The sequence below is a fragment of the Leopardus geoffroyi genome, chromosome E1, assembly GCF_018350155.1.
Source record: "Leopardus geoffroyi isolate Oge1 chromosome E1, O.geoffroyi_Oge1_pat1.0, whole genome shotgun sequence".
NCBI classification, from domain to species: Eukaryota; Metazoa; Chordata; class Mammalia; order Carnivora; family Felidae; genus Leopardus; species Leopardus geoffroyi.
Genome location: NC_059330.1, coordinates 634,343 through 661,560, shown reverse-complemented (window position 1 = coordinate 661,560; position 27,218 = coordinate 634,343). Strand labels below are relative to the sequence as shown.

Genomic DNA, 27,218 nt, shown 5'->3' with positions numbered 1-27,218 from the left:
AAATTCTAGAACTGACAACCTAGCCTGCAGTGCAAACAACACATTGGGTCCCGGGGTGGGGGTGCCGACTGGAGAGGAGCACAGGGACCCTTCCAAGGTGACACGGTGGCCCGAATTTTGACAGGAGTTTGGGTAACAAGGGCATATCCATTTGTCAAAACCCATCCAATGACACAACTAAGATCTGTGCTTTTTATTACACGTAAATTTTATCTCAAAAGGAAAAAAGGCTGTAAAGACACATGAAATCCTAGCTGCTGAGACACACGTTGCAACATTCAGGACCGTGCCTGCCGGTGCCCGGAACTTTCTCTGGAACGTGCATCCAAAAACAGGACGGACGGACGGACGAAGAGCAGACACACCATAAAACGAATGGAGGCTAGAAGGTGGCAGGTATGCGCGCGTCCACTGCCAAGGCTTTTCAACTTTCCTGCGTGTTTGAAATTGTTCAGAACGCAATGTGGGGGGGGACACTCACCACTCTTCCCTTCCTGCGTCCACAGACGGGGATCAGCATATACAATTTCATTGTATCTTCGGCGAACCGTCTCCTGGTATTTCTTAAAAAAAAAAAAAAAAAAAATTTAAGTTACGAGAAAAGATTAGTTTCGTTACAAAGCAGGTGTCGTGGTTCAGCAGGCCCCACTGATACAGACACGGCCAGCAATGGGCACGTGCCTGGCCAGGAAGCGAGTCAAGTTCACAAGGCAAAGTCTAAAAGGAAACGAAGCGGTTAACCTGACAGATGGACACCAGCACTGCCCGCGAGAACTCACTGGCAAGAGGGAGGCGTTCCGCCTGCCGCTAACTCCTGAGCCTCCAAAACCCGGGCCGTGTGCGTCAGCAGTCTTCCCTGATGTACAGTTAGGTCCACGCGAGTCTACAGACGGCCACGCTGGACACGGCAGGTCCCCCCGTTACCCCCGAGAAGGGAAGTCGGTTCCGTGATCACTAAGTTTCTACTTAGGGGCAAATTCAAGACGCAGGCAGGAGGCAATGCTGCTGTGGGGGTCCCGAGCCCCCGGGGGACTGTACCGGCCGCGGCCACACCACTCCCAGCCTCGCTGTGGGTCAGCACCCTGCTCTGGACCGTCCAGGGCCTGGGCTGGCTGATGTCTGGGGCTAAAACCCCAAGAGAAAAGAGTCCCAAAGCGGAGCCCCAGACGCTAAGCAAGGAAGGATGGTGTGATGTGTGGGGAGACCACGCTCGGGGCCGGAGGAGTCGAGGGGCGCAGACTCTGGTCCCTGTGGCTCTCCAGCTGTCCCTCGGGGGCACCGCACGTCACTTCCTGAGTTCTGTGTCGGGAGGGCACTGACACTTCAACCCCATCGTGTCCGAGTCACCTGACCCGGGCCCTACACTTGGCTGCAGGTGAGCTGGGGGGCGGCCCCTGACCTCACCTCCATCTCCTCCATGCGCAGCATCATGGTGTCCAGAAACGGGCTGTCCCTGCCGCCTGCCCCGGGGGCCCGGGCTTGCGACGCCAAGACGTCACAGCGGAGCGCAGTGCCTTCCAGACGGTCGCCCTGCTGGCGGAGGCTGCCGGGCCCCCCGTCCGCGGCCACAGCCTACGAAGCAAAGGAGGGGCGGAGAGGCGATGAGAACCAGTGGGCCGCAGGGAAGCAGCCCCGCAGCGCGTCCACGCCGCCACCCCCCCCCCCCCCGCCCCTCCCGTGGCCACGCGCCCGAAGCCGTCGCGTCCCCACAGACTCAGACGGCCGCACTGGCCAATCCCCGTGCTCGCCGTCGACGACAAGGCTCGGGGTCGCCGCCCCTGCCGGTCGGGAAACGAAAGCCTTCCCTGCGCTACACCCAGACACGGCCGGTGTCTCGCGTGTCCTGTCCCGGAACACGGACCTACGCGGATCTATTCCCTTCTGGTTCAACGCTCCCGTGACAGGTTCGCGACAGGTTCGCGACACCGCGAGGGTCCTCATCCTGCGCCACGGGCCTGGGAGAGCTTGCCTGGCGCCTCCCGCCCTGCGTGCGCGCCCCAGTAGGCGGAGCGCCGCTGCGTGCGCGCCCTTGACTCTCATGTGCGGCTGGAACATGGAAGGTCGGCCGGAAGTGACAGCGTCGGGCCCTGGACGGGACACTTCCGGGGCTGCGGACCCTGGCTCCACCCACAGGACGCGTCTGCTCTGTGGTCGAGCCCCCTGCGCCTCCCTCTCACCCTCGTCCGCCCTGCGGAAACACGCGTCCGGCCTCAGAGCTAGCAGGGTGGGGCGCGCACGTGTGCCCGGGGACATGCGGGGAACAGTTCCCGCCAGGGAATCTGAAAACCTTCCAACAGATCACAGGGGGAAATGTATCAACGGCCAATAAAGACAGAAGGAAATGCCCAACCTTAAAATTATGTACAATCAGGTGAGTAATCAATACAATAAAATTACAAAAACTCTAGAGAAAACGAACCCAGGAACTCAGGTCTCCTTAATGGAGATGCGTTTGCACACGTAGCCCTTTTCCTCTGTAAGGACCGTGAATCCAGGATACCGTGTGTGGGGGCACCCGGGTGGCTCGTCAGACTCTTGATTTGAGTTCAGGTCTTGATCTCACGGTTCGTGACTTTGAGCCTCGCGTCGGGCTCCGTGTCTCCCTCTTTGTCTCTCCCCCTTCCCTGCTCATGCTGTCTCTCTCAAAAATATCAAAACAAAAATTAAGAAAAAGAAAGAAGAATACCGCGTGCCCTTAAAAATGATAAGGACGCTGACTGCGCCCTGATGTGGAGGCATCGCCCCAAGGCGAAGAAGCCAGGTACAGAACAGCATACGGTGCTCGTTAGCTGGGTGGTCTAACCTCTTACACTTCTGCCGAAGCGTGTGATTCTTTAGGCAAGTGCGTTTCAACTTCTGATTGGGAAACAAAAAACAAAGAACAACTTGTGCATTCTGGAAAGACCCACTCCGGGCGCTCAGTGGGTGACCAGAGCGGCAGCAGACGGACGCATGACGCCAGCGCCTCCGCGAGCTCTTTCCTGGCGTCGGAGGTGGTCGCGTCCACCAGGAAACCCGTCGGGGTTGTATTTCACTGGCGGGGTGCCACCGGTGAAGGTTTTCTCCGCTCTAGGATGGGCCTTCTGACGGTTCGTGTCGCGGGCCCCACGGGTTCTCTCCGACTTAACACGGAAAACAAGACTTCCTACAGCGTCGTGCCGGCTTCGATGAGGTTTCCTGCTCATTCTGCCCCGTCATTTACACACACAGACTCCCAGGTGTCGCGTGGGGCGGTGTGCGTGGCGCCGACATCTAACCCCGAGCACAACTACCCCGCGTGGCTCTAACGGCCACGTCGCACCCACAGAGCAATTCTCAAGCGCCAGGCCGGCCCGCTTGCCACGCGCGGACTCCCCGACAGCGCAGGGGGTCACTCGGGACACCTCCCGGGTCAGGCGTTCTGCCGGGAAGGGAGCGGCACGTGGAGGCCACGCTGCACGAGGCACGGCCGGTGGGCGCGAGCTAAACGCAGGCCTTCCTCTTCCGCTCGGCGCAGCCTCACCTCACACGCGCCTCCGTCACCAAATGCCGGGGCGGCAAAACGACGGTTGTGAGGATCGGGCGGTGGCGCGGCAGGGAGGCCCCGGCCCGGCCCCCAGAGCACACCTGCCGTGCCCTCGTCGGCCCCGAGCACGCGCAGCAGGAGCGCGGCGGGAGCCGCCGGCCAGCGCCCAGGCCCACACAGACTCGGCAGACCGGCCGGCGGCGCCCACCTGACGGCCCGAGCCCAGGCAGGGCAGGAACGGTCCCACGAACGCGGGACACAAGTCCCCCGGAGGACCGCGCGACCGCAAGACGTGCTTCTGTCTGTTCCGACGGTACCGCCTTCTCCCCGGCCGGCTCTTCCCCGAGCTAGGCCAGACCCCGGTCGTTACCAGGCGCTCGACACGAGCTCGCCTGACAGCGCGCGCCGGGCCCTCCACACAGAGACCGCGCCACGCCCGAGCAGGGCTGGGCTGGATGGGAGGGCAAGAGGCGGCCAGCGCCCGGCCGTGGCGTGTCCTCCCGGAGAGGACGGGGCCACGGACAGAACCCCGTGGCTGCAGAGGTTGCCGTGAGCACCAGGGGGCCTGATGAGTCAGAGGAAAACCGACGTCCTGAGTAGGATCTGCCAGCGCAGTGACCTCCCCACCGTGGCCACACCGGTGCACGCACCTCGTCCGTAGGCCGGGCTGTCGCCGTGTCTGCCGGTGGCCGGTCCTTCGGCACCTCCGCTTCCAGAGAAGAGTTGACTCTCTGTTAAAACAGACAGGCACGTTTGTGATTACACAAGTCTGCGGCCCGTGTCCGTACAGATGAACTGTGACAGGAACCTCTGCGTGGACCTGCTCATCGGCTTCGGCTACATCAGGCTCCCCAGCAATTCCAGGCACCGTGTCCGCATGAAAATAAACACCACGTGTGGATCCTGGTTCTCTGTCCCTTTTCTTCCCTCAACTTTGGAAACACGTCTCCGCTCCAGTCTCCCCAACGATGAGACGGAGAGACGGGCCGACAGGGTCGCTAAGAGCACTCCCAGTCCTGCACCCCGGAGACTTCCAGGGCTCCCAGCCCCGCACCCCGGAGATTTCTGGGGACGCCAATAATAATTACACGTTTCTTAAACCAGAGGCCCAGAACTCCGGGGCCTGTTCGGGGACCCAGAACATCATTCGTTCTGTGTCAGACCATGACAGGGTCCGTGGGCTCGTCTGTTCACACGGACGGCACCGTTTCCACGGCCGGCAGACCTGAGGGGCCGCCTCCTCCTCAGGAGAGGGCAGCGTGTGCACAGACGCGGTCCCAACGTCCCCTCCCTCGGGAACCAGCCAATCATTCCAAAGCACTGAGGCGAGAGTACCCAGGACTTCTGCGGAAGCAGGTAACCGAACACCAGAGTCACCAACAGACCTATTTGATTAGGAATGCAAAGTGTCGCCCAAACTCGCTCCCCAAACTAGAAGCTCCCCTCTCTCAAAGGTGGGACTTTGTCTGTCTTCCCCTGGTCTGTCCCTCACAGACACCAAAGACCCATCAGTGGCGGCAGTGGATTGCACACACCCGCACGGGCCTGCACGTCTGCGCGGCACCGCGGCCCCCAGCCGCCTCCGGAGCGACCCCCCGTTATTCCAGCACTTCCAGGCACGAGCAAACGAGACGCGCTGGGTTACCTGGGCCTTGACCAGGAGAGGCTTCAGACGCTCCAGAACCGCCTTCTCTACCTTGTCTGCTAACTGGGCAGCAGAGTCACTGGGCCGAGACAAAATCAAAAATTAAAATCAAAAGCAGAAGATACCCTATTTTGTGCATTTACGTACCACCCCGGGTGGAGGAAATGAAACGATTATGAAACCAAAGTGCTTCTCCAATCGTGAAGGCCACGCAAAGTCCCCGGGGGCCTCTGTAAAATGCAGACCCGCAGTGGGCCGGCGGTGTGAGGCCCGAGACTGCGTTTCCAATAAGCCCCCAGGTGGCGCGACGCCTCTGAAGACGTACGTTGGGCCCTCGGTACGTTTTAAAAAATAACGGCTGCCTTTAAACAACCGAAGAGGAGAGAACATGGAAGAAATCAAGCTAATCCTGCTCGGTCTCCAAACCCCACAATCGCGGAGTCAGACCTAAGCCCCCAGAGACAAGGAGAAGATGGAGAACGGACAGAAGCGATGAGGAACCGAGCTGAGCCGAGAAAGCCGAGAGCACGCAAACCCCCGCGCGCCCCGCTGACCACACGGGTGCAGGGCTGGCAGGACAGGCACGGGGGGCCTGCGGGGCCGCGAGGCGAGTCCAGGATGGCTGAGAGGCAGGACCCGGGGGCCCTTCCCTGCCCGGCACAACTCACAGCTGCCCGGTTCTGCCTCGGGACGTCTGGGGGCCCCTCCTCTGCACGAGCAGCCGCCAAACAGGGCGTAGGGGCAGGTGCCCTCCCGGAGAGAGGGGGCCCCGCAGGCCGGTTGGGCGCTCCGGGGACACCAGATCTCGCCCTCCGGGGTCTTCTCTGCACACGCTCATCTCTGACCCGCCCTCAGGAAAGGCCCGAAGACCGACACGAGGGTCCCTGGCGAGCAGTCCGCCGACGCGCCCCACGGAGTAGAGCTCGGCCGGGACGGCATCACAAGAGCAGGTCTCCGCGAGGAAACCAGCACACTGAGCGGCGCCTCATCTCACACGGGAACTCGGTCAGGACGGACGGCGGACGGGAAAATACGGCTCAGACTGCAGAGCAGTTGGAAGAAGACGCAGACGAACATCTCAGGGCCCTAGCGTTGGAGGGGACCCCTGAGACCAGACACAGAACGAGCTTAAGTGAAAAATAAAAAAGTGGGAGATTGGTCTTATCAAACCTTGACACTTCTTCCTCAACAAGATACCGCTAGGAAGCACACTCGCCACCGCGCCCCAGCTGCCTGACTCGCCCCTGACCTTGCCCCTGACCTCCTGGGACACAGGCCCGGACCCACCGTCTTACACCAGCAGCTCTAACCCTGGTCTGCGCTCGCTTCTCAGATCTCAGGACCGCACAGCGTCCGTCAGGGATACGTCCGTAGGGACAGACGTCCGGGTGGAGGCGATGAAAAGTGAACAGGGGTCGGGACGGCATTCGCTCTGGGGAGGAGGGGGTGGCCGGGGAGGGCGCGTGGGGACAGTCCGTGACGGCCTGTTCGTGGCTGGAGCCGCTGTCCAGGCACATTTACCACATGTGACCGCTCGAGGGACAAGCGGGCACGGTGGGCTGCAGTCTGGCCATCTGGCTGGGAGATGGTGGGTAGGAGTCCTAACGCCCTGCCCCGCCGGAGACAGTCCCATCACAGAGGCTGCGTAGGGACGTAAGGCCGCAGGGCCCGAGAGCGTCATTAGGAGAATGAGCCCCTTCCAACCCTAAGGTCCCATGACTTCACTACCGATGGGGCCTCTTTCGAGCGGGACGGACGAGCGTCCGTCCTGATGGGTGGCAGGATGCACTGTCCCAAGAGAACCCCGCTCGTCTGACCTCGGGGCGAAGTGCCGTCCGTCACGGCAGCAGAGTACCAACCTCCTCTACAAACCTCAAGAGCCCGCTCGGGCGACTTGTCTGCGCAGGGTGGACCCCGAAGGCCGTGTCTGCGCACTCAGCCACGTGAGCTGGACACGCGCGTCAACCTCCTCCCGCCGAGCGCGGGGTCCCCTGGGCCAGACGGACGCAGGCCGGCCCCTCAGGCGGCTCCCCTAAACTGCCACCTTTGCTCAGTATCAAACTCCACACGAGAGAGATACTCCGAGCAAAAACACCGCGTAAGGACACACGGGCAGGCCCACGCGGTCCGGGGCGCAGGCACGCAGACCGGCCAGGGCAGGCGAGCGCTCACCGCTCCTCGGGCGCGAACGCCACCCGTTCCTGCGGTCTGGGGTTCAGTCCCGCCCGCGGTCGTCCCGCTAGAGCCCACGTGGAGCCGAGCGAGCCCCGCGGACGGGGCGGAAGGCCACCCGACGGTCCCTGGCCCGGGGGGCTTCTCAGGAGCAGACAGCCCGTCGGCACATCCACACGGGAAGCGTGAGCACCCCAATGGCCACGGGAGGGGGCGGGCTGGACCGTGGCTTTCCGCACCGGAAGCAGGCTCACCTCTGCCTGTGCACGCCGTCTGCGCCCGCGGCTTTCACCTCCTCCAGCTCCTTCAGTGTTTTGTGAGCTTCAGCGTCGAGCCAGGCGAGTCTGGAGAACGGCAAACGGAGTGAGACCCACCCGCCCGGACCTGCAGGCCGCCATCGCCACGGACAGGCACCCTGCGGGTGATACCGCTACCTGCAGAGAGCTCCCCGCCCGGCGCTCTGCGCAGTGACACTAACACGCAGAGGCCCTCCGGTCCGTGGGGACGGCGCCCCGGACCGCCCACAGCCATCCTCAAGGAACTGAGCCCTCGCCGTGCTTAGGATTTCCTGTCCGACCACCAAGTGACCCTGCTGCTGTGTCTTCCAGTTCAGACAGAGAGGCCCCCCCCACCGCCCTCCGGAGGGCACGGTCATAGCCAAGTCACATGAAACCAGAAAGGCAGAACAGACCCCGAACAGATTCGGGGGACGGGGGGCGGAAGGGCTTCAAACCTGCCAGTCAGGGTACGTGAACAGCATCCAAGTGCTTAATGGCCCACATTCATTTTTGCTTTCCCATAACACAGGAGAGATCTCGGCCACGCAAACAGAGCCCTGTCGTCACTGAGCCCCTCCAGAATGTTCTCACCTCACCCCCCACTCAAGTCCATCCCCGGGTCCACGAAGCCCAGGCCTCTGCAGCAGGGAGCGGCCGGCCCCCTCCAGCCCTCACCCTCCCGTTCTGCCTCAGACCACAGACACGCCCATCCACGACTGTACACCACGGGGCTGGGATCGTTTTGCCCCGTTTCTAGAAGTGTTCACAGAGCGCACCGCTGTACCACAGACAGAACAGGAACTGGTGGACCACTGATGCACACACAATGTTTGAGTGAACGAAAGACGAAGGATTGAGGGGCGCCTGGGGGGGCTCAGTCGGTTGAGCGTCTGACCTCGGCTCAGGTCATGATCTCACGTCTGTGAGTTCGAGCCCCGCGTCGGGCTCTGCGCTGACAGCTCGGAGCCCGGAGCCTGCTTCGGATTCCGTGTCTCTCTCTCTGCCTCTCCCCCCACTCACAGTCTCTCTCTCAGAATAAAGACGTGAAAAAAAATTCTTAAGAGAAAATAAGGGGTGAAAGGGAGGCTCGCTGTCTACCCTGTTCACTTGGACAGGAAAGTCGGGGGTTACGCGTTCTATAACCGGCTTTGTGCGTGTGTGTACACACACACACACACACACACGAAAGAAGAGTTCACTCAAAGATTTGGAAAACAGCGGCACAAACCTCATGGCTTCGTGCGCAACAGCACCTGTCAACGCACTGGCCTCCTGAGCCTCTTCCTGCTGGACAGACCGCTCTCTGGTGGCATCTGTGGGGCCGGGCCTCACCTTCAGCCAGGCGGCACTACAAAACACGGAGAGTCACGCCCTGGGGGCCCCTCCCGGGACAGCCAGCCCCGAGGACACGGATGCCAGCAGGGGCCGGGGCTGGAGGAGGAGGGAGCCGCCCCGGGATCCAGGCTCAGTGCCCATGGAGACGCTTTCCTCCGCCCCCCACACGCCACCGCGTGTCGAGTGGAAGAGAACTAGGGGTGAGCGTCAACAAAGCCCCGCTAGAACCCAGATTTAACGTGACCCAATTACTTTCCACAGTGCAGAGCGGCCCTCTCCCGCGGGCCCGACCCAGCACCGTGACCCACCGCCTTCCCCGCGCTCCGCACACACCCAGGTCTCTCTGGTCTGCGGCATAAACTTCCACCGACTGACATTTTTCTGAGCTTCCACGTGAATTCGCGGCTTTGTGCCAGGACACACACAAAAGTACGGAACTTCGAGCAGAGGGATAAACGCAGCAGAGCCCGCGGTGACATCAGGACGCCTGACTTGAGACCCCGCTCTACTACAGAAGGCACCGGACCCTCTCCGCGCTGCCGCGTCAACTTGAAATCGAGGGAGCGCGGGCACGTGTGTCATTCACACGACACCGCGGGAGTCTCCAGGTGGGCCCATCCGCCAAGCTCTTCCCCGTCACCTGCCGGCCTCCAGAAGGGTGGGCCCTCCTCCCCACATCCCTGCTCCACCACGCTTCCAGCAACTTCCGTCCCACGGAAAACAAACGCCGCTCTGTCCCGATCGATAGTCTCCCTCGGAGACTACTTCCACCTGACCAGACCCCGCTGCCCGGGAGGGCCCGCCTCCCCCCAGCCCTGCGATGGCGCCTCGTCCCTGCGTGCAGTGGATGAGGGGACGGCGGTAACGTCCATATTACCCTCGCGTCCCCTGCAGTCAGTGAGATCCGTACGGTTTTATAAGTCAGCATCTGCTCTTAGAGTCAGCAGTATTTCTAAACATTCACTCATTCAGCAAAGATTTAGTGAAAGCCCCCCAAGGACCGTGAGGGGTCAGGCCCCGCGCCAGCTGTGGGAGGCGCACGGCTCCTGGCCTCAGGTCACTGAATCCACCGCGTGGAGACAGGTGGGGGCGCGCCTGCGACCCCCACACGGGACCACACGCCCACGGCAGGTCAGGGCGGCCCGCTCACCCACAGCCACGGAGGAGAGAGGAACCGTCACCCTCTAGACACAAAGCGCTCGCGTGTTTCTCACCCAGCTAAGCTTTTCTTCCTCACGGGAACCACGGCGGCCGCTTCACCAGCTCTACGCGCTAGGTCACCCTTGACCCGAGGAGGGAGAGCGCGATCACGTACCATTTGGGGGACGCTGGCGGGGACGTGGGGTTTGGAGGCACCCAGGGGGCCCTGAGGTCCCTCACTGGCTGCTGGCTCCTTTTCAGCCTGGATGACACGGTCGTGCGCTGCAGTCTGCTTTTGCCGCGGCCTTGGGGCGGCTGATGGTCCTCAGCTCTGAGGGGTCCCTGTAGGAGAGAAACATGAACCCTGAAGCCAAACGCGTATCAAAGAGGCTCGTTTTAACCACTGGCTAACGGGAGCTTCGGGCGTCCCCACGCTGCACCAGACCCCTGACTGGAAAGCGCTGTGGCAAATCTGGGGGCGGGTGCACGTCACGCTGAACCCCCCAGGGGGGGCGGGGGTTTACAGGTGGAGCCCCTGGATTTGCCACCTTTTTATATGTGTGCATGTAACATACACGTATGCGTGCGTCTACGTGCATGTGTGTGCGTGTACAGATGGAGTCCCTGGATTTGCCACCTTTGTGTGTGCGTGCATGTATGTATAGCGTACGTGTGTGTACATACGTGTTGCACACGTGCATAATATGCATGTGTGTGTGTGCGTGTACATATGTGTGTCAGTCTAATATACACGCACGTACATGTATGCCGTATAATAAACATACGTATCGTGTGTGTATAACGTACACGTGTGTGTTATGTGTGCGTGATATACACGTGAGTTATGTGTGTGCGTATGTGTACGATATACACGTATGTATATGTATATATGAGTGCATATATATATTTATGTTTACGTTTTTCTCTAATTAAGCAAACACAAAGAAGAGATAATCCGCATGGCATTCTTGGTGAAGACCCTAAACCTCTGAGTCTTAGGTGTCTCATCCATAAAGTGGGAGCCGCCTTCCCGTGTTTCCAGGAGGCTGCACGGGCCGCTGCAGAAGCAGCAGAAGGCGCTCTCCAGGCTAAAGCGCCGGCCGCCCTCGGGCAGGCTGGGTCCTGACCTCCCAGCGACTGCCCTCCCCGCCCCCCCCCCCCCACCCCGCCCCGGGACTGTGTGGAAAGGAGCGAGGCCTGACCCAAGCCAGGGTCTATCAGTCACCGTGCCTGGGGCCACCTGACCACACGCAGGGCAGGGTGGCTGGGGAAGCCCGCGCTCGCCCATCCAGTGGCAGGGACTACACGAGGGGTGGCTAGGCGGGAAGGCGGTCTTCCGGCTGGTTCGGCCACACTGTGAACAGAAGCTTAAAACGTCACGTAGCCTCAAGCCAGCTGGCTCCCAAAGACCTGCCGGAAAGCACTGACCCTTGGACGCCTTTTCATACCGAGTGGTGAGTATTGATCGATATTTACCTTCAGCAGGCACCAAATCTCAAGCCCCCCCAATTTCACACTTCCAAAGCAGAAGCAGAAAAAACTGAATGTTAAAGTAGCCTGCCCAGTTAAGACCTCGGAATCAAATTCGTTCCGACCTCTCCACACCAGGACGAGAGAGAACGTCTGGTGGTCACGGCGACATTAAAAACTGTTATCTTTTTTTTAAAAAAAAATAAGGAGAAACTATTGGGAGCCGAGCAAAGTCAGCTCAGCCCGGGCAGCGGGCTCAGGGGCTCGGGCGGCACCGCCGACCAGCCCGTGACCGTGGCCGCGCAGGCGAGGGAGGGAGCGCCCCTACCTGCGGCGGCCCCACCGGTGCCTCCTTCTTCCTGGGCGGTATGCTCCCCGCCCCGGGCCTCCAGGCCGCTGCTCCCGCTCTCGCCACGGCCACGGGCTCTGCCGTGAGGCGCGCGCTGTGGTCCGGAGCAGGAGGGGCTCCTTCCGGACGGATGTCCGCGCCCCTCACACCAAGCCCGTTCCCGTTCGCGGACCGCTGGGTCGCTGCAGGTGCTGCCCCAGGCTGACACTTATCTGCAGGGACAATTCAGAAGGACGAATGGACGTGCCACTCAAGTTGGTGACAAGCGAGCGTCCCCTCAGACGAACTCCAGACCTCTGGCCCGGAAACACAGAGGCGTTTTGCTGCCAAGATCACTCCTCGCCCTTGACTCCCGCACGGACCCACACGGGGAGACACCGAGGCTCACCTCCCACGTGCGCTCCTTCCTGTGACTATAATGCCGGCTCCTGACCGACCCCTTCTTTGTCCTCGATCACCCCACCTGGCTACCAAACGTGGTTTTGCTAAAATGTAAATATTTAACTGTCACCTCTCAAAACTTCCACTGGCTCCTAATTTGACACAGAATCAAGTCTGAACTCCACATGACATTCAACTTGTGAGGAGAAAAGAAATAAAACCATCTACATTCAGGGCGCCTGGGAGGGTCGGTTGGTTAAGCATCCAACTCTCGATTTTGGCTCAGGTCATGACCTCACAGTTTGGGAGTTCGAGCCCCAGGCTGTCAGCGCAGAGCCTCCTTGGGAATTCTCTCTTTCCCTCTCTCTCTGCCCCTCCCCTGCTCACTCTCTTTTTCTAAATACATACATACATACATACATAAATCATACGTACGTACATACATACATACGTACATAACTTTCACTTAAATTTAAAAAGAGGGGAGAGCACCTGGCTGGCTCAGTCGGTGGAGCATGCGACTCTTGATCTCAGGGTCTTGAGTCCGAGCCCCACATTGGTAGTGGAACTTACTTAAAATTAAAAACTTTATGGGGCGACTGGGTGGCTCAGTCGGTTAAGCAACCAACTCTCGATTTCAGCTCAGGTCACCATTTCACAGTTTGAACCTCCCTCCAACGGGGGACCCTCCTCCACGGGGGACCCTCCCTCCAACGGGGGACCCTCCTCCATGGGGACCCTCCCTCCAACAGGGCACCCTCCACAATGGGGGACCCTCCTCCACAGGGGACCCTCCTCCATGGGGGATCCTCCCTCCAACGGGGCACCCTCCACAATGGGGGACCCTCCTCCATGGGGGACCCTCCCTCCAACGGGGCACCCTCCACAATGGGGGATCCTCCTCCACAGGGGACCCTCCTCCATGGAGGACCCTCCCTCCAACGGGGGACCCTCCTCCATGGGGACCCTCCCTCCAACGGGGCACCCTCCACAATGGGGGACCCTCCTCCACAGGGGACCCTCCTCCACGGGGGGCCCTCCCTCCAACGGGGCACCCTCCACAATGGGGGATCTTCCTCCATGGAGGACCCTCCCTCCAACAGGGGACCCTCCTCCATGGGGACCCTCCCTCCAACAGGGCACCCTCCACAATGGGGGACCCTCCTCCACAGGGGACCCTCCTCCATGGGGGACCCTCCCTCCAACGGGGCACCCTCCACAATGGGGGATCTTCCTCCATGGAGGACCCTCCCTCCAACGGGGGACCCTCCTCCATGGGGACCCTCCCTCCAACAGGGCACCCTCCACAATGGGGGACCCTCCTCCACAGGGGACCCTCCTCCATGGGGGACCCTCCCTCCAACGGGGCACCCTCCACAATGGGGGACCCTCCTCCACGGGGGACCCTCCCTCCCCTGTGGGGGATGCTCCAGCTTCCCACCCGAGGATACGGTTGGCTTGCTACTGGCTTTGGGGGTTCAAGTGCACCTGCTGTGGACCAGACACGCACAAACATTTCAGGACACATACCAGCAAGAAGCCTGTTTGCCCTGGAAGGTTGTCGCGCTTCCTGCCGAAGTATCTCCTTTGCTAGGAGAGGTGTCCTCTCGCCTTTTGGCGAAGAACTCCGCCATCTCTCCAAGGCCCTGTGGCCACCAACGGGAAACCTGGTCTGAACTTCCGGGAAACATTTCTTCACCTTTTTCGGTGACAGTTTCTTTTCCAGGAGGGACTCCAAAGCCTGCCGCGAAACCAGTGTTCTCTTAGTGTGTCTCACAAAAGTCTGACTGCTGATCACAAAACTGAAAGCGAGGTCTCCGGATAAACGTGCCGTTAAACGGCCAACTCTCATGGTCGTCCAATTGTTGTTGAACTTAATCTGAAAACTTTTTTACTGAGGACATCTGTCTAATCAGAAGGATTCTGCACGTTCTTTGACACGTTTAGTTCGCTAAAACCAACGGCAAAAAGATAAAGAATGTGACCACTTTTAAAGGCAACCAAATCTTAAAAATAAGGATCACTACATTTTAGAAACTAACCTTAGTCTTCAGAACATAACACCTTACAAGCATTTTAATTCTCAATAAACATCTCATACACTCCAACAGTATTTTCAGCGTGCAGACGAACCGCATTTTATATACGTTTCCATCAACTACTCCACATGCCCAGCGACCTCGGTCACTCACCCACCCCAGACGGAGGACGCCTGTGCCCCCTTCCTAAAAGAAACGCACGCTCTCCTGAGTGCCCCCACCCATCGCCCGGTCCGGACGCATCGGGCACAAGTGAGCATGGCAGGGAGACGTCCTCCGGGTGGCAGCGGGCCGTGGGACGGCACGGCTCCTCAACGAGACAGAAGGAACGTCCTGCACGACCGAGGAATTCCAAAGTCGGAGTGGGCGGACATCGTGTTTAGGAAAGGCTAGGTTCCGGTACTCCTGCAAAGTCGGGGAAAGCACCGGGTAGTCCCTTGAGGCCCTTTCCAGAATTGTAAACACGTGTCCTCCGAGCAGATCAGCGTGGCCAACCAATGTTTCCAGTGGGCAGAGCACCCGTGGCCTGCCACGCCGTCCGCAGGTCTGAGCCGTCCCAGAGCGAGTTCCCCCTACACCACCTGCAAACCACACGCGCCGTGCCGGCTGCCGCAACGGTCAGGGCAGAGGGGCCACGAGGGCCACCGAGGGCGTCGCCCACCCGGAACTCCCCCTCCAGCGCCCCCTCCCTCCCAGGTCACACTGACACGGAGCTCGCCTTCCGTCTGTGGGCGGACGTGCGGGGCAGTGAGATCCCGCCGGCATCTCGGTGACCTGTCACCAGGACACAGCGCTCCGGAAACCCCTGCAGCCCACGGGCCGCGTCGGGGACGGGTGGCAGGCTCACGTGGTGGCACTCGGCAAGCTTCCGAGGGCCACGAGGACTAAGGCACTGTCACCGGCAACCACGCGAGACCCTACCCCATCCTGACTCGCACCTGCCGGCTGTGGTTTCCAGAGGTCTCCAGCCACGAGCCTCGAAGCTGCGACCTTTCTTGCCGATTTCTTCTTGCCCACCAGCTGCCCGCCGGTGCCCCCCCCCCCGCCCAAGCACTCACAGAAGACTGCTGTACTCTCTCCTTTCCTGTGCCAGTACAGTTCTTTCCCGGATGCTGTGGTCAGGGAATGGAACGTTCCGGTTAATCAACGGACCCGGTTAACGGTCGCTGCGTGTTCTATACCGAGCCGCCCGTTCTCAAACAAGTGAAGCGCAACTTAACAGACCAGACCGTAAACGCCACAAAATAAAAACGAAGGGCTGCCCCCGTCCTCTGCAAGGCTTCACCGCTCGGCGGCCGGTCTGTCTGGTCGTCTCCGTGCCCCCCAACGAAACCGGGCGATGGACAACATGGCTTCCCTTAGACGCAAAGCACTCTGAACAACTCCTGGACTCCGCTTCATACCTCGATTTGCCGCAGGATGTCTCCGACCACCTCGGACACAGCGGAGTCGGCGTCCAGCTTGGCGGAGCAGAGGGACAGCTGGCGAATGAGGCCGCCCAGCTCCCTGCACCGGGCAGGGAGGGGCCGCTCCCCGCGGTCGGCGAACTGGGTCACAAACACCTGCAGGGCCCGGATGGCGCTTCGGTGGGCAGCCGCCAGCCGGGACATCGCCCACGACTGGCGAGGGGGGACAGATGGGAAGTTGTTTCAAAACTCAGAACTTGTCAACGTTAACCCACCCTCACCGACATTTACGGCCTGTCTTCCTTCCACAGACAACCGTTTCTGTTGTGAGACTTCTTCCCGGTAAAGGGGATTAAAACGTTGAAACCTTCTCTCACGGCAAAGGATCTTTTCCTTCCTGTTGTCAGTTTCTTACACCAGCAGCAACAACAGCAACAAAAACCTATTTTCGGACTCTGTTCCTCGGAAGGCGACCCCAAATTCAGAATATTTACTCTGCTCGGCCCTCACTAAGGCTCTGCAAGCGAGCGCAGGGCACCCCTACACGCTACCCACCAAACACCGGAGCTGCATTTACAAGGAATAAAGGTCAACCACACCAATCCGCGGCCTACCTTCTCGGTATGTTTAATCTTACGTGGGCTCAATTTATCCAATTCTTCCTGGATTTCTTTCACCTGTTTCATAAAGGGGGAGAAGTGAAAACTCAGTATCTTTCCACACGACTTTTTGGTAAAAGGGGACACAGCATGTCTCGTCCAACTACCACCACTGTTTAAATCACGGCACTTGAATTCACACAAGGCTCTTCACTCACGTACCCGGAGCAGCGCCCCGGCTTGGAGCCCCAGGTGGTGAACAGAGCACAGCGCCCACCTTCCACCCCAGGTCCCCGGCGTCGCGGGAACGTAACGTGAAGGAGCGAAGGTGGAGGCGGCCCTGGCAAGGGGGGAGGGCCACGCCAGAGCACGGGGTCCACCCTGTGCCTCAGAGAGCTCCCACAGGGTCAGATGCGTGTTCCGGAACAATCTCTATGGCGGCAGTGTGGGTTGAGGACTGAAACCAAACCCCAGAAGAATACAGAGCAAAATCAGACTAGGGCACTTCCTTTCAGTGAAAACATCCAGTTTCTGGTTCAAGCAATAAAGCCAACGTGGGACTTAAGTGACCGGAAATGCAGTAAACGTGGATTAAAGAGTGAGGCACCCAAGTTAAAACAGACATTCAAGGGGCGCCTGGGTGGCTCAGTCCGTCAAGCGTCTGACTTCGGTTCAGGTCATGATCTCAACGTTCGTGGGTTCAAGCCCCACGCCGGGCTCTGTGCTGACAGCTCAGAGCCTGGAGCCTGCTTCGGATTCTGTCTCCCTCTCTCTCTGTTCCCTCTGCCACTCGCGCCCTGTCTCTCAAAAATAAATAAATGTTATGGGGCGCCCGGGTGGCTCAGTTGGTTACAACATAGAACTTCGGCTCAGGTCGCGATCTCGCGGTTTGTGGGCTCGAGCCCCGCGTCGGGCTCTGGGCTGACAGCTCGGAGCCTGGTGCCTGCTTCGGGTTCTGGGTCTCCTTGTCTCTGCCCCTCCCCCACTTGTACCCTGTCTCTCTCTCTCAAAAATAAATAAACATTTACAAAAACAACAACAACAGATGTTTAAAAACAATCTGGCTGCAACATAAAGAACGTGAATGTCTGTTTATCGCCACGAAAGGCATCCCGAGACCCTCAACACGGCCCCCATTCCTCACCACTGGGTAAAGACAACCAGTGTTTACTGTTACTGCGTGTGCAGTGCGTCACAGACACGAGATTTCCTCTCGGGCTGTGGCTTGTAGCTGGGACGGGGGCTCCAGGGTACCTGACCGGCCTGTGTCCGCAGAAACACGTGCCGTACAAGCACTGTTTTCCGGGGAAAGGACTCAGGGCTTTTACTGGATTCCCAAGAGCCTGTGACCCCAAAAAGCCAAAAACCGCTGAAGAGTTGGGCCGTATGCACGTAATACACAAACACACGTAAAGGCAGGTGGCAAAAGGAAAAGGAGTCATATGTCCGCACGTCCAGGAGATTCGGCCTCACAAACGACCCAGTGTGCCAGCGCTCCAGGGACGGTGGGGCCCTGGCCGCCTGCGCCCCCACCCTCCGCACCTGCTGCTGCAGGGAGTACAGCATCCGGGCACAGCGCACGGCCTGTTCCTGCCTCCTGACGCGGGCTCGCTGCTCCTCATCCGGTTCCAAAGCTTCTTCCGTTCTATCTGCAAACGTCGTTTCCCCGAAAGTGGATTACTCACTACAGATGGAAACTTACAAAATTTTCAATTATTCCCAAAGATGATACAGTTGGAGACCTCTGCTTTTATTAAAAAAAAAAAAAAAAAGGGGCTCCCATAAAACACTTTTCACCGGCCGAGAAACGAGGACCGTGCGGGCGTGTGCGTAGCTCACGCACGGAAGAGGCGTGAAGGCCTCGGAGCAGGCCCTCCACGCGGAAAGGACCGCAACCAGACCCCAGTGGACAGTCTGCGCCACCGTGAAGCGTCACTTACCGCTTTCAAATTCTTCCTATCGAGCCAAAATCTGTAATGCTTTCTAATTTCTCAAAAATCCTTTATCGGCTTATTTTTATGCTTGACAAGATTCCCTTGACACTTTCTCATCCTGAATCTAAAAGAGAAATCTTTGCACCGACACAGGAAGGCTACTGGGCTGCCCACAGCCTTCACACGCTGCTCACGGAGCACACCCTGGTCCACCGGGCACGCCACGTCCTCCAAACACAGGCTCAAAGACTCTGCTTCTGGAAGATTCCGAGGGGCATGCAGGCATCCCTTCCTCTAGACGCGGTTCCCAAATACGTTCATCCAAAACCAGCTCTTCCACAAACTCCAGCACACAAAGCCGGAAAAGCAACGTTTTCCTCGTCCAAGTGTAGTTTATAAATTCAAGTATTCAACACTTACTCACCAAAAAGCCCAATGACGAAAACGTTCATTTTGAAAAAAGCAAAACTCTGAAATCGGGAGTTGTAGATACAGACGCTGTCTCCCGGGAGCCCGGGAGCCAGACCACTTGGGTCTCGTGTGGGCTCGCAGCACGGGCACCGTGGACGTAGGGGACGGCATCCGGCTCAGCGGTGGGGGGGGGGGGGGGGTAATGGAACAGCCAGTGTCCGGCCACACCTGGGAAGCACAGCCGGGCGCGTCACAGCACCTGGAGGGACCCGCGGACGGGGCGAGCTGCTCCCAGTCCGCAAGCAAGTGCACACGCCTGATTCAAGTACGCACTGTAGGTTTTTGTACCTATTTGCTGTCGATTGTGGTGACGTTGTCGCTATAGTTTAGAAGGTATGGGGCGCCTGGGGGGCTCAGTCAGTTGAGCGTCTGACTTCGGCTCAGGTCATGATCTCACGGCTCTTGAGTTCGAGCCGTGTCGAGCTCTGTGCTGGCAGCTCAGAGCCTGGAGCCTGATTTGGATTCTGTGTCTCCCTCTCTTTCTGCCCCCCTCGCCCACTCATGCTCTGTTTCTGTCTCTCTCTCTCTCTCTCAAAAATGAATAAACGCTAAAAAAAAAAACAAAACAAAGAAGGTACGGACTTGCGACAACCTGAAATGTTGAACTAACGAACAAATGAGCAAACGCCCGACTCAGTCCCTCCCCAGGGCTTGGGGAGCTCTCTCTAGTGCCCGCGTCAGGCCGTATCATCAGAGCAGGGCCCTGTGGCTCTGTCCCCCTACAGCCCGGACTCGGCCAGAGCCCCGAGCAGCAGGAGCGCCGTTGAGCTGGCGCGAGGGTGTCTGAACCGCGCCCGGTACCACACTCTTCACGGAGACCGAAGGGGGATGTCCCTTCTGGCCCAGGACGGGCGGGAGCTCTTTTCCCCGCGCAACTGTGTTTTGTCTCAGGCCCTGTAAATTCTGCAACTGTTACTCCCCCGCGTCCCCCACCGTTAGCTGGCCCCATGGAAGGTCAGAAACCAGCATCACTCTTCCTGGCCACGGCCTCCTCAGCGACGTATCTCTGTTCTAGCGCATCCAATCACAGCTGGTTTTGTAAGAGGCACCTTGACCCCCTCCTGACGCACACACGAGACGTGCACGGAGTCACCTGCAAGGCCCAGGGCCACGGTGCACCCCGAGTGGATCCCAGCACCGGCTCCTCGAGCCCCTGCAGTCAGGGCAGCTAGCACAGCCCCAGCCCTCGCGCCCCAGGCAGACGCGGGGCAAAAACAACACTGAACAGCTGTGGAACCGGTCTGTGACGACCACGCGCCCTCCCTCGTGCCCGGTGGTCAGCGGGCAGGCGTCCCACACGCCCCAGCCCCGTCACTGCCACGTTAAAACAGACTTTGTGGAAATACGCACACATCATGCTCCTTGTTCAACAAAGCATAAACAATTTTGCCAGAAGGGCTTCTGGATGAAGAAGGGTCGCCTGCATCCAGGAGCCGGAGGACCGCGGGTGGGGGGGTGGGCAGCAGGGGGCCACCTGCAGGAGCGAATGGCCCAGGGGGGCCTCTGTCGGGAGCAGGGGCCAGGCCGGGGCAAGGTCGCCAGGAAGAAAGCCCTCCCGCACGCGCGGTCAAAGTCCGCGTGCCTTGTCACCGGCGCTCAGGCTCCTGGGGGCGGGGGTCTCGAGGGAGTGTGTGCTATCCCCCCTCCCGGCCCCCCCCCCCCCCCCCCCGCTCTCGGCCTCCCATCCAAGTGATGAGCCCTGTCGCTCTCACCTCTTTTAATTACTTCTTCCATCCTACGGACGCAAGTGGTCAGCTCCTCCTGGAGTCTCTGCACCCCCAGCAGGCCCCACGGGCCACCTGTCCTGGCGTGCGGCTGGGGCCCCGGCTCCAGGGCGGGGGGCTGCCCCGGCCGCGGGGTGCACAGGTGAACCTTCGCACCCGAGCAGGAAGCTCCCCGCCCGCACGTCTCGTGGCTGCAGTGACACATTTCCCGGCTCCTTGCCTCCTTCCTCTGCTCCCTGTGCTCAGGCACCTTGGGCTCGGGGTGTCCCCACCTCTGAGAGGTTTGGGGCTCGCTTCTGAGACGCTGCTGTCCCACGTGCTGTTCGAACTGCCTGCGCCTCACGTCCCTCTTGGCCAGGTGGACGGCATAGCTGAGCCTCTCCTCAGAGATGACGGAGAAGGAGGCCGAGCCGCTCACGTCGGGCCCGGCTCTGAAGCCCGGATCCCCGCCACGGTAGGACTCGCCGGACGAGTGCGTCAGTTTCTCGATTCTGATCGCGTCGGGGCAGGAATAGCGCGCGGCCAGGTTGCTGGAATGTGCAGGAACACTCCTGTTAAACTGCAGCTGGTTCTTAAAAAAAAAGGCAAACAAAGGTGGGAGCGCGTGAGAACACGCTGCGCCACGTGGGAGGGTGTGCTCTCCCCACCCGAGCGTCCCTGCTGAGACGCATTCTCCTTGTGCGCGGACAGAAGCGGCCACTCTCGCACACCCCCGGCAGCACGCGGGGTCCTCCTCCGAAAGGCAAAGCCCCACGCGGCGGCCGGAGAGCCCCTCGCGCCCTGGTCTCTGCCTCGCCTCCAAGCGCCAGGTTCCGGGAGAGGCGCCGCCGTCCGTGCTGAGCCTGGCTGACGCCGCTGTGGACGCCCAGCCGCCCACCTGCTGGCCGCGCCACCCCGCCCTGCACCTCAGCACACCCGGTCCCCACGGTCCCCGCGCGCCTCCTACGCGGGCTTCAGTTTTGGTCGGTTTTAATCCTGACACAAGTGAGTTTTGTTTTGTCTTTCCCTTAATGAACACGGGCACTTCCGAGCCTACTGTTTTCATTATTTTCCATGGCTGCGCTTTCCAAACTCCCATGAATGGCCTTTTCATGCTCAGCTGAGCTGTAACCCCATTAACCATTTACACGGTTCTCATTTTTCCACCAACGGACACATTACTTCCATTAATATCGCCACGCATTTATTTTCCCTCATTTTAAAGCATTTCCTACGGACGAAACACCTGTTCTGGGATTACTGAGTCAAGGGGAACGAATGATTTCACCACCACAGGCCCCAGGCAGCAAACGGCCCCGAGGGTCTGTGCACACTCCATGATGCCTTTAATCTGGGGACGGCCTCTGGGCCCTCGTAACAAAGTGCACACGTGTGATCACGTGACAAAGAGTCAATACATAAACTTTCAAATAAACCCCCCGTAGGGGCGCCTGGGTGGCTCAGTCGGTTAGCGTCCGACTTCGGCTCGGGTCACGGTCTCCCAGTTCGTGGGTCCGAGCCCCGCCTCGGGCTCTGTGCTGACAGCTCGGAACCTGGCGCCTGCTTCGGATTCTGGGTCTCCCTCTCTCTCTGAACCTCCCCTGTGCGCGTACTCTTTCTCTCTCTCAAAGAGAAACAAATACTAAAAAAAATTTTTTTAAACACCATAACCAAAATCAAAGAGCTGAAAACGTACAAGAAAAGTATTTTTAAATACAAAGTGTCCCCTATATAAACACATGTTTAAAAAGGAGGTGAAGAAAGATCACAACGGTAGGAAATGGGAAAACACAGGAGCAGGCCAACGATACAAAAAGATACAAACATGGCACTGTAACGTAGGAAAAGTCGTCAATCTCATAAAAACACACATTAAAAACACACTGAACCAGCAGCCGACTGCAACAAGGGAGAGGGGAGGCCGTGCTCTGGCAGGTACAGCTGTGGGCAGGGCCCAGCCCCGGGGACAGGCCCACAGGCGTTTCACCCCCCACCCTCCCACAGCCACCACACCGGTGACAGGGGGTCCCCGCACGGCCCCGGGGACAGGCCCAGAGGCATTCCCCCCCCACCCCCCCGCAGCCACCACACTGGTGACAGGGGGTCCCCGCACGGCCCCGGGGACAGGCCCAGAGGTGTTCCCCCCCACCCCCCCGCAGCCACCACACCGGTGACAGGGGGTCCCCGCACGGCCCCGGGGACAGGCCCACAGGCATTCTCCCCCCCACCCCCACCACACTGGTGACAGGGGGTCCCCGCACGGCCCCGGGGACAGGCCCACAGGCACTCCCCCCCCACCCCCCCACAGCCACCACACTGGTGACAGGGGGTCCCCGTACGGCCCCGGGGACAGGTCCACAGGCGTTCTCCCCCCCACCCCCACCACACTGGTGACAGGGGGTCCCCGCACGGCCCCGGGGACAGGCCCACAGGCGTTCCCCCCCCGCCCCCCCGCAGCCACCACACTGGTGACAGGGGGTCCCTGCACGGCCCCGGGGACAGGCCCACAGGCACTCCCCCCCCACCCCCCCACAGCCACCACGCTGGTGACAGGGGGTCCCCGTACGGCCCCGGGGACAGGTCCACAGGCGTTCTCCCCTCCACCCCCACCACACTGGTGACAGGGGGTCCCCGCACGGCCCCGGGGACAGGCCCACAGGCACTCCCCCCCCACCCCCCCACAGCCACCACACTGGTGACAGGGGGTCCCCGTACGGCCCCAGGGACACGTCCACAGGCGTTCTCCCCCCCACCCCCCCGCAGCCACCACACTGGTGACAGGGGGTCCCCGCACGGCCCCGGGGACAGGTCCACAGGTGTTCTCCCCCCCCACCCTCCCGCATCCACCACACTGGTGACAGGGGGTCCCCGCACGGCCCCGGGGACACGTCCACAGGCGTTCTCCCCCCCCACCCCCATCACACTGGTGACAGGGGGTCCCCGCACGGCCCCGGGGACAGGTCCACAGGCGTTCTCCCCCCCCACCCCCCCGCAGCCACCACACTGGTGACAGGGGGTCCCCGCACGGCCCCAGGGACAGGCCCACAGGCGTTCCCCCCCCACCCCCCCACCCCCCCCACACTGGTGACAGGGGGTCCCCGCTGGTAACTGCGAAGTACGGAACCCACCTGAAGGTCCATGTAGGAGAGCGGCCGAGTCAGCTGGGAGCACTTGGAAGAAGGAAGAAAGAGGGAGCCTCCACGTGCGACCCCCCTCTAAACCCCAGCAGGCGGTGCTGAGACACCCTGCTCCGTGCAAAGGGCCGGTGCACAAAGACGGTCCGTGACTGCTACCCTCCGAGCGGGGAATGGATCTGTCATGACAAGATACACATGCGTCTGATCACTTGTGCCAAGAAACCTAGGAACGGAACATCAGAGACTGACTTGGCCAGGTACGTGCGTGGGTGTGGGAGGGCGGGACGGAGGAGGTGCGGGAGGGGATCACACTCTCCGACGCCTTCTGGCGTCGGCACACGGGGGGCCCCGCTAATGTGTCGCATGGAGCAGACAGGGAGGCAGGAAGGGAAGGAACAAAACCCGTAAGAATAAAGGAAAACCCTGAAAATGAATACTAACAGAAACCCGTGCGCCAAACTGAATTTGTAAGGAGTAACATAACCACACAGAGTGAGGGGGAAGACAAATAAACCTGAGTAACTAGGTTATGCAGCCTCGGGTTAAAACGATGCTGAGCTCTTGAGGGCGGGGCTCTGCCTGGGGAGGCACAGACGAGACCGCGGCAGTGAAATCCCTGCACGTTCTGAGACCGAGCAGACGCGACGTGTGGATAACCGGGGCTGATGACAGGAGTCACAAATGGGAGGTGCCGGGCTGCCACGGACGGCGTGCGTGTGAGCTGGCCTGGGCTGGGGGGCGGAGGAGGCAGGGTGCACCGCCCGTGTCGATCTCCACGCGGAAGTGCACAGGCACACGGGTACGGACGCCTGTCCCCACTTCTGTCCTCCGGGACGGCCTCGCACGAGAGCCCCCGGGAATCAGTGTGCCTACTCAGTACCCACGTGTTAGTTCTAACTTCCATTCTCCACCAGAGGGAGGAGGATGGCCGATTCCGGGGCTGGGACAAGGGAAAAATATGCTGGCCCCGGAATACCTTTTTATACCAAATGCGGCCACAGAGCGACAGAGACGTGTGAAGGGGCAGCGGAGTCAGGCTGGAGGGGCTCCCACTTGGCCAGGTCAGGGCCCTTCTCAGTACCCTCCCGGACACGGCCAGGCTCGATGAATGTGCTCTGATACCAAGAGGTCAGTCACCATGCAGCAACCATCAGGGTAAAAAGTACCAATGAAGGCTGAACTAGGAGATCAGTCGGGGGGTGAAAGGGTGTGAACAAGGTCTCAAAGTCAGACACCCCCGACTACGGAAGGTGAACGGGCCAGCGACTTTACAGGGGAAGCCTGGTGGGTGCCACCGTCACCCTCATCCCGGGGCTGGAGTGAACACTGCCGGGTGGGGGACTGACGAGGTCGACATGCGTACCTCCCGATGGGACACACGAGGACTCAGCATCCCATTGGGGTTTTCCTGCCACGGGTGTGTAACCCGAAGGTCACTAGAAAGGTCGGGCAAACCCAAACGGATGGAAAGTCGCCAAATAACTGGCTTGCATTTGTCAAGAATGCTGATGTCGTGAAATACAAAGTCTCAGAAACTGTTCAGACCCGAGGAGCTAAGCAAACATGATGAGTCCCGCAGCTCAGTGACCCTGGTTCCTTTCACTGTAAAGGACATCATTGGGCCAACTCACAAAACCTCAGGACGGCCTGAACTTCACATGGCCACACTGTCCTAACGTGCGCTTCCTGTTTCCATCACCACATTATGACTACGTAAGAGAAGTCCTTGTCTTCAGGAAATGCACACCAAGTCCTTAGTGGTAAAAAGGTATCGCGGCTGCCACTTGTACTTTGCCAGTTTAGAAAACGTGTGTGCATGCACGTGTAGATGTGTATGTGCGTATGTGTGAGCAGGTGTGCATGTATGTGTGTGCCTGCAACACGCGTGTGTAGAGAGGGAGAGACAGAGAACGGAGGGAGGGAGGGAGGGAGGGAAAAGGTAACAGAAGTGTTAGCACGTGGGGAATCCGGGAGTAGGAGCAGGGCACCCAGGAATTCTGGGGACCGTCACTGTAACTTTCCTGGGTGACAACCACACGGAGCTATTACGCCACGCCCACCAGAATGGCCCTAATGGACACGAACACCGCCGGGCTGGCAAAGGGGCCAGGGTGCCCATCGCCGCCGGTAGGGACGGGAAGCGGCACAGCCCAGGAGAAAGGTCCGCTGGTTTGTTAGAAAACTAAACACACCCCTGCCTTGTGACCCAGCGGTCTCACTCCCGGGCATTTACACGACAGAAACGCAAACATGTTTACAAACGTGTATAAGAATGCCCACGGCAGCTTCATCTGTAAAAACCCACACGAGAGGTTGTATTGTCACAAAGCAACAGACCACGACCCACGTAAGGACAGAGAGAGGGTCACACCCACTGAAAGAAGCCTTACGTGAAAGAGTACGCGCGATACGGTTCTACTTAGAATGGGCAAAATTAACCCACGGTGGAAAAAACCAGAATGGCTGTCTGCGAAGGGTAGGAAGGGGCGCGAGAGAACTTTCTGGAGCCATGGAAAAGATCTCTATCTTGACAGAGGCATGAGTGACACCTGTGTACCCGTTGGTCTAAACTCAGCAAACGTGACAAGATGTGTACATTCTGAGGTATCTGACTCAGACCTAAAGTTTGCATCGAGGGAAAGCGGAAATTCCGAGAGTAAGTTCCAAGAGTCAGCTCTGGAGGGCGACTCCGCACGGCGCCGGGTCCGCAGCTCATGCTGTGCATTTCAGAACGTGCGACGCGCCGGGGAGTGGATTGCGGAGGACAGACTGGAGAACAGACACGCAAAGAAACTAGTGGGACGGTAACGGAACTTGGGCGTTCCCTGTAGAACTCGGCTTTGCTGTGTGAAGGTTTTCCTACGTTCACTGTTGGAGGGAAACGTATTTCGGTAGCGACCAGGTGAAGCCGGAGGGTAACTGGTTATTAGGTGATGTTACGGAATCACCTTTGTCCGTTTTCTTAGGTGCGATGGTGCGTAAGCAGGAGTGCCCTAAAACACTTGGCAGTGGAGTGTGCTGACGGCCGCAGCTGGCTTTGAAACGGCTCCCCAAACGCCGGAGGGCAGAACAGCACAGGCCGCTCGAAGTGTCAGATCTCGAAGGTGGTTGAAAAGGCGCTGGCCGTCTTTTTCCTGCAGCTTCTGTTCCAAACGCGTCGCGCTAAAAACCTGAGGACAAGACGACAGAAGTACCTGGGTCTGGCGCTGGCTGGTCACTCCTCCCGTCCAGGGGGACGCCAGGCTAGATGAGCACGGCGGGGAGCCGGCCTGCCCCGGCCCGTTCCGTCAGAGGGCGGAGCGCTGGCGAGAGCCCACCTACGGTCATCGGTCACCGGTCATCGCCTGCAACGGGAGGAGGCTGCTTTCAGACCAAGGGCGATCAAACGCCGGAAGGAGGGGCCACCATGCCACCCTCAGAGGACAGCACTCTAGAGGAGGCCCGCAGCAGCCTCGCGCTGACCAGCGGGTGCTCCGGGAAGGCACCGGCCAGGGTCCTCCACAAAAGCGTCTTCCCTTTTGGAATCCTCCTTTCCGAGAGAACGGGGGACACCGTGTGAGTGGCCACCCGTCGAGCCCAAACCTCAAGGGCCACCAGTGAGGCGTTACTCCGGAAACGGCTCTGCCACGGGAACCAGGCAGCCTTCTGCTCACA

At 59.8% G+C, this 27,218-nt stretch overlaps 1 protein-coding gene across 9 annotated transcripts in view; it reads right to left on the bottom strand.

Moving 5' to 3' along the window:
* The window catches only part of KIAA0753 (KIAA0753 ortholog), a 40,505-nt gene that overhangs the window by 8,842 nt on the left and 4,445 nt on the right, over window positions 1-27,218 (bottom strand). For 4 of the 9 annotated variants that reach the window (XR_006714649.1, XR_006714648.1, XM_045487300.1 and 1 more), the window contains exons 2-16: window positions 26,759-26,908; window positions 23,556-23,787; window positions 20,437-21,019; window positions 17,862-17,968; window positions 16,335-16,397; window positions 15,718-15,933; window positions 13,806-14,016; window positions 11,874-12,106; window positions 10,251-10,417; window positions 8,829-8,948; window positions 7,577-7,666; window positions 5,151-5,229; window positions 4,156-4,236; window positions 1,405-1,572; window positions 482-563 (exon numbers count right to left, since the gene is read on the bottom strand). Coding sequence is in view for 7 of the 9 variants with exons in the window: in XM_045487300.1 (XP_045343256.1) it covers window positions 482-563; window positions 1,405-1,572; window positions 4,156-4,236; window positions 5,151-5,229; window positions 7,577-7,666; window positions 8,829-8,948; window positions 10,251-10,417; window positions 11,874-12,106; window positions 13,806-14,016; window positions 15,718-15,933; window positions 16,335-16,397; window positions 17,862-17,968; window positions 20,437-21,019; window positions 23,556-23,567 (2,212 nt within the window). In the remaining 2 variants the exon portion in view is untranslated. The other 5 variants (XM_045487303.1, XM_045487301.1, XM_045487302.1 and 2 more) reach the window with 5 other exon arrangements.